General features: G+C 37.6%; 2 protein-coding genes across 2 annotated transcripts; both read right to left on the bottom strand.

Moving 5' to 3' along the window:
• Positions 1-521: 521 nt before the first annotated feature.
• On the bottom strand, positions 522-2,536 carry LOC107908728 (60S ribosomal protein L24). Its single transcript, XM_016835984.2, has 5 exons — positions 2,393-2,536; positions 1,548-1,623; positions 1,359-1,460; positions 945-1,093; positions 522-836 (listed from the first exon to the last, which is right to left on the bottom strand). The coding sequence occupies exons 1-5, from the start codon at positions 2,401-2,403 to the stop codon at positions 680-682; spliced, it is 495 nt and encodes a 164-aa protein (XP_016691473.2). The 5' UTR covers positions 2,404-2,536; the 3' UTR covers positions 522-679.
• A 1,431-nt stretch (positions 2,537-3,967) lies between these two features.
• Positions 3,968-5,981, bottom strand: LOC107908729 (embryonic protein DC-8). Its single transcript, XM_016835985.2, has 2 exons — positions 4,471-5,981; positions 3,968-4,385 (listed from the first exon to the last, which is right to left on the bottom strand). The coding sequence occupies exons 1-2, from the start codon at positions 5,908-5,910 to the stop codon at positions 4,116-4,118; spliced, it is 1,710 nt and encodes a 569-aa protein (XP_016691474.2). The 5' UTR covers positions 5,911-5,981; the 3' UTR covers positions 3,968-4,115.
• Between the last annotated feature and the right edge of the window lie 535 nt (positions 5,982-6,516).

Here is a 6,516-nt window from a genome sequence, read left to right on the forward strand (position 1 = left end):
CACTCATCGATGCGAAGTTGAAGCTCTTCTAGTTTTACTGATTAAGTGTCAAATGCATTAGTCTTATTCGACTTATTCAAGTTTGGAACCCATTCCAGAACACGAGATGATTTGGAAAAAGTTACGAGACCCAAAAATCTAAATTAAAGTAAAAAATCAAACTTAGTTGAAATCTAAGTAAACTTAAGCTCTATCAAACCCGACTCAACTTGCCTTCTACCTTCTTATTTTTATATATATTAACTCATAACAAATAAAATTAAATATATAATTCTATAATATAGAAATTAAAAATAACATAATTTGAGATAAATTATAAGATACTTGATATGTCAGAAAAATTTAAGATACAAATTTTAAGTAAAACAGAGTTTGATAAAATATAAAATATTCTAATATAATATATATAAACTCTGACGTAAGAATAATTTTAGTGTGCATCGGCTAGAAAACTATGCAGTATGAACGGCATTCTTCACCGTCTAAGTCCGGGTACGTAGGCTGAAAAACAAAGTCAAGCATAAAATAACTTGATCACTCATCTTCAATACATAGTTCAAGGTTTATGACAACGCATAAAAAGCAAAAAAGATACACGGCCGAATGGCCATTCAGTCCATACAAATGCCTTCAAAATCAACATACTACCTATGTAAAAACAGATAATAACCAGGTAAACTTATCGCTTTCCACCACCACCACCAAGCTTGGGACCTTTGGGTGCACCACCCTTTGGAAGGTTACCCTTGCCTTGTGTCTTCTGTTGCTTCGCTGCTACTTCTGCCTTCTTTGCCTTCTTTTCATCCTTAGTCTTCTTGATCCTTTCCTTGATTTCTCTGAACAATAGATTAAACAGCAAAAATCCCAGTAAATATAAACCGTATTACATGTCGAAATCAGCAATGACAAGGAATGGGTGCAACTTATAATGAACAAACACACACCGGAGAGCAGCTTCCCTGGCAGCATCACGAACTTCAGGTTTCTCACTCCTCTTCTTCTGGATAACCTCTAAGGTGGCACCCACAATGGATCTGGAGTATGGCTTCTTTGCAGTACGTCTCCTCTTCTTCACAGCTTCTTGGGCAATGTCCTAAATATATGCATCCAGTAGCAAAACTAATATGAGAAAGGGCATGAGAACAATATATTGATAAAATAATCTGGCTTTGCAAAACTTTTATAAGATAGATGGCAGTGATAAAAAGAGATGCCAAAACATCAACATTTAGTAAAAGAAGTCAATTTCCAAAAAATACATGATTCTGCTCACAACCAAAATGCCACAGGGAAGGCGAATGAAACCCAAAAATAGTTTGTTTTCTGAAAGAAAACCTGCTTATGATGCTGACACTCACCTTCTTGTGTTGCTTCCTGTACATGGCCGTCCATGTAAGTTTTGATGGCTTCAGGCGGTTGTGGAAGTACCTCTTGCATTTTGAATTGGAAAAGAGGAAGACCTAAACAAATTGATGAAGATCACAGTTCATTGCCAGTACCACAACACAGTATTAACCACTTGAAATCAGAACTAGATGAGAATTTACCTGGGAATCACCACGAACAAATCTGATGCCTTTCCCAGGGTATATCTTGGCACCACTAAATCGGCAAAGCTCCGTCCTAGCATGCCAACAAAATACAATCAATTGCAATGTCTACAAAACCTACTAAATAAATAATACCAATCGGCTTCTTTTAAACTGAATATAGCTCTCTACGCATGAACATAACCATTGACTCAGAACACCACATAATTAACTAAGACAACTATATGATTTTCCAAAAGACTAGCACTTCATTACAAAACTAGCTAAATATAAATCAATGTTACTCGAACTTGAGTGTGTACAGATTTCTTTCTGAAACTGTGAATTCAAAGCTATTTCATGTATTTGGAAGATGTTTGGAGGATCATATAACATACCCATTACAAGATAAGAGTCTGATATGTGTGTCAAATACAGGTCTAAAGGCCATAGGACGAGGGAAGATTTAAACTGATTTTCCATTCCCAAGATATATTTATTTTTCCAGAAAAACTAAACCAATGTACTCCGACTATCTTCATTAATTAAAAAACCTTAGCTTCAATGAATTAATTGAATATCGTATAAAAAATAACCAATAAACTAAAATCCCGCTAACATGGAAATGAACATGTAAATAGAACTAATAAAAACAAAAAAAAGTAATAGCTGAAAGTCCAATTCCTCGCTTAATGCTAAATAAAATCTATCAATCGCCACTTTAGAATATGGAATAAAACAAAATGAAAGGAAGTTCTGGTCGTAAGCAGATCTTTTTGGGGTTATATTTTCTAAGATCATACCAATAACTCGTGATTAAAGGATAATTTTAAGGGAAAGAGAGGAAGAGATAAGGAACGTACTTGAGAACCATGGCTGCTGCTCTTCGCACTGGAAGAAATCCCTTGAAACCCTAGCGGCGTTGCGAATGTATATCAAAGGTTTGGGAATATAATGGCCCTTATATTGTGTTAAGTTCACAAAATTACCGGCCCAGAGCGGGCCGCTGCATACATTAAAGTGGCCATTGTTAACAAATAACCAAACCATCGGTCCAAATGACAGATAACCAAGCCCAAACCTATTTCTTGTTTACCTTTTTATTATAAAATTATGAAAAATAAACATGTTTGCCCTATTCTTTTTTCCCCTCAAAAACATGATCAACAAGGCTACAACTTTAGTAGAAAATTTGGTCTAAGTTATCGCCAACATCATGTTCGGTTGGAAAATAGGAATGTTTTATGATTTAATTCGACCAGCCCACCACCGGATTAATGTTTAGTTAACTGTAAGGACTTATTACATCTGTTTCGAAAATGACCTTATTATGTAAAAAATAGCATCTCTTTTTCTTTTTACATCTTCCCTCATCACTAAATAGCAATTTATTCCATTTCTAATTTTTACCCTCACCTTTCTGAAACCATCCTCCCTTACTATCTTCTTTTTCTTTTTCCTTTCATTAAAATCACATGGGTTTTCAAATTTACAGCAACTAAAAGCTAAACCAAGGTTTCTAACTCTCAATTTTGTAAAAATAAATTAAGCCATAATCTGTCGATAGCAAAATAAAAAAATTTTAAAAAAGTCAACTGATTGAATTTTAACTCGATTGACATGGATTTTAATATTAATTCGATTTCGCTAAAATGCATTATCCTTCTATTTAAAGCTAAACGAAAAATTATGAATAGTTTTAGATATTGTTAAGAAAAAACTAACCTAAAAAATTTATTTTTTCTTTTTATCTCCTTTAACTTAATCATCGTCACCGAGTTGTTGACATGAGCAAATGAACACCCATGTTTGAAGTAGAAATAAAAATATTTGCCTACTTTTTTGCTCAGAACTCATAATTATATTAAATTTTTTTATCTAATAAGTCATTATTTATTTGACTTAAAATAAAATATGTCCAGGCAACTCAAATCGGGTGTGTGTGGAAAAAAGTTGGGTCAAAACCTTAAACCTTATATCATCAGTATATTATCATATAGAGATTTTTTTTTGGGAACTATCACAGATATATGGATAAATCATACACATTTTCAATTACGCAAAGAGTTTCTAATTCATTAAAGGCTTTGTGGAAAAGCTAAAACAATAATTCTAATTTTATCTATTGTCTTCATGAAAATTGAAGTAAAAACCGTCATGATGATATGAAAATTTACTCGGAAGAATTAGTATGATTTTGGAGCAACGAATTGGCTTTATTTACATGTCAGCGATCTATCACCAACAGGAGCTTGCATTTATATCCTTCTTTCAGACGTAGCATCTACCAAATCATTACTGTTAATTTCGGCTTCCGAACTCATTGATAAGGTAAGAACATGAATTGGCTTCACAATGAAGACATGATTTCTAGAACCAAAACTCACACCCTAGCCATACTTCCCATTATCATTCAAACACCCAGAAATGCACATTCGTCCCAGAATTCATACTGTTCTGTTTATTTAGAAGATATGCAACAAAGAACGTACTTGTATTACAAAAAGACAACACAAACAGAAGTTAAAATAATGAAAAGCAACGCAAATATTCCACCCCTATATTAAGGGTATGTGCAGTGTGAGATCACATTTTGGTTTTGCTGGAGCGATCACGAATAGCGCCTTCCTCCCCAACACGCCCAACATCATTGAATGTTTCATCAGATGATCTCACGGTAGCATCAACGGCTCCTGCCGGGGATTCTTCAACCTTAATCACTATCGTCTCTGAAAGCCCTTCACGACCTTGGCGTTTCACATCATCATCGTAAGTCTTCCTTCTACCTTCATCACCTCTCAGCTTCATCTCTTCCATCTTCTGTCTAGCTGACTCCGTCGTTTCACTCAATGTTTCCTAGATAATTTAAGCAACATATTGAGTACATTTTCAATATGAGAAAATTAAAAAAAAATAAAGTTGGAATAAATAAGGTCATCACCCTGGTGTTCTGTGCAGTCTCGGATGTCTTCTGCTTCGTTTCTTCCGTCTTCCCAGTGAGGAAATCCATAGCTCTCTTAGCAGCGTCTGCAGCTGAATCTTTCAATTCTCCAATCTTACTAACTGTTGTATCCTTACCTTCCTTTGCTTTCTCCGTTGCATATTCCGTCCCCTGTTTTGTCTTCTCAGCTGTCACGTCCTTCGCTTCCTTCGCTTTTTCAGCTGCATAGTCTTTATACTCGGTCGCTTTTTCCATTGTAGTATCTTTTGCTTCCTTAGCTTTCTGCGCTGCGTAGTCTGTCAACTCGGAAGCCTTCTGCGCTGTCGTATCCTTTGCTCCCTTGGCTTTCTCAGCTGCATAGTCCTTATATTCAGTCGCTTTTCCAATTGCAGCATCCTTTGCATCCTTAGCTTTCTGTGCTGCATAATCTGTATACTCAGAAGCCTTTTGGGATGTAGTATCTCTTGCCTCCTTGGCTTTCTGGGCTGTATAATCCTTATATTCAGTCGCTTTCCCCATTGTAGCATCCTTTGCATCCTTAGTTTTCTGTGCTGCATAGCCTGTATACTCGGAAGCCTTCTGTGCAGTGGTGTCTTTTGCGTCCTTAGCTTTCTGGGCAGCATAATCTGTATACTCAGAAGCCTTTTGGGCTGTGGTATCTCTTGCCTCCTTGGCTTTCTCGGCTGTATAATCCTTATATTCAGTCGCTTTCCCCGTTGTAGCATCCTTTGCACCCTTAGTTTGCTGTGCTGCATAGTCTGTATACTCGGAAGCCTTTTTTGCTGTGGTGTCCTTTGCGTCCTTAGCTTTCTGGGCAGCATAATCTGTATACTCAGAAGCTTTACCTGTTACAGTGTCTTTGGTTTCTTTTGTCCGCTGGGCTGCTGAGTTTTTCGTCTCCTTTGCCTTCTGAGCGGCGTAATCTGTATATTCAGCAGCCTTTTCCTTCGTAGTATCCTTCATCTGTTTGGCCTTATCAGCACTCTGGTATGCTTTCTCAGATGCATAGTCTTTGTACTCACCAGCCTTTTCCATGGTAGTGTCCTTTGCCCTCTCAGCAAACTCCTTCGCATTATCACCTTCATCAGTAGTCCCCCATGTCTTCCCTCCACCTCCGTAAACTCCTTCCCTCTCATGGCTCTTACCGACCACAGCTTCTTTTGCATGCTCGTAAGTACCTTGCACAGCCCTCAACACGGTTCCAATAACTCCAGGCCTCTGTTGCTGTTGCTGGGGTGAAGTTTCCCTTCCCCATTCCTCTTTATACGCAAAACTTTCTTCAGGCAACCTTTGTTGTTGTTGCTGTGACGATCGATCCAATTCCTCCTGATAAACAACTCTCTCTTCATATTCTCTTCCACTGTTAATATCCCTAAGATCATCCGCGGCTTGTCTAGCCGCCGCCTCCGCTCTTCGCTCCTTCTCTTGCCTCGTCGCCATGGCTAAATATTCAACCTCGATTCAAGTCTCAAACGCAAGCTCACTGGAAATAATATAACACAAGACTGTTCAGCGTGTATATGTTCCTTCGCTCTTTATACTTTCCTTAAACCGGTGAAATGCATGCGATCGATCTAACATACAATTTGCTGCATTCCTGGGAGCATGACACGTTGGGGGAGATGGCTTGCTCTGATTGGCTGCCGCGTGTTAATCAATTGATGATGAGTCGACACGGGGACTCCTATGCTGATGGAAGGAAGATATGTTAATGTCATCAGGCGGTGGAATGGATTGGATGCTACTTGTCTGTCAGAGATGACATTGATTTAGGCAACCTGTTCTTCATTACCGCATCTTTCCACGTGTCAAATCTTTGCAACGTGGCTCTCTGGTTCACATTCTATTTTTGCAAAGTTGATCTAAAAAGAGCTTTAGTGCTTATCCAAGTAAGCATTGTAAGATGCTCAACTAAATAGGGGATTTGAGCTAATATTCCAGATCAATTAATACACACTGAATTTGCAGCAAACTGATGGAACTCTACATTTCCATGCCTAAAACTCACCAAATTGCCTAATTTTATCAACGGTTTCAAACCTGAGG

The sequence above is a fragment of the Gossypium hirsutum genome, chromosome D09 (assembly GCF_007990345.1).
Source record: "Gossypium hirsutum isolate 1008001.06 chromosome D09, Gossypium_hirsutum_v2.1, whole genome shotgun sequence".
In the NCBI taxonomy this organism is placed as follows: domain Eukaryota; kingdom Viridiplantae; phylum Streptophyta; class Magnoliopsida; order Malvales; family Malvaceae; genus Gossypium; species Gossypium hirsutum.

Excerpts from the sequence above, each read along its gene's own strand:
- LOC107908728 (XM_016835984.2), bottom strand. Across the intron at positions 1,094-1,358 it reads ACAGGAAGCAACACAAGAAG|GACATTGCCCAAGAAGCTGT; the intron begins GTGAGTGTCAGC and ends GCATATATTTAG. Across the intron at positions 837-944 it reads GCCAGGGAAGCTGCTCTCCG|AGAAATCAAGGAAAGGATCA; the intron begins GTGTGTGTTTGT and ends TCTATTGTTCAG.
- LOC107908729 (XM_016835985.2), bottom strand. The coding sequence starts at position 5,910 with ATGGCGACGAGGCAAGAGAAGGAGCGAAGAGCGGAGGCGGCGGCTAGA. Across the intron at positions 4,386-4,470 it reads AGACTGCACAGAACACCAGG|GAAACATTGAGTGAAACGAC; the intron begins GTGATGACCTTA and ends TAAATTATCTAG.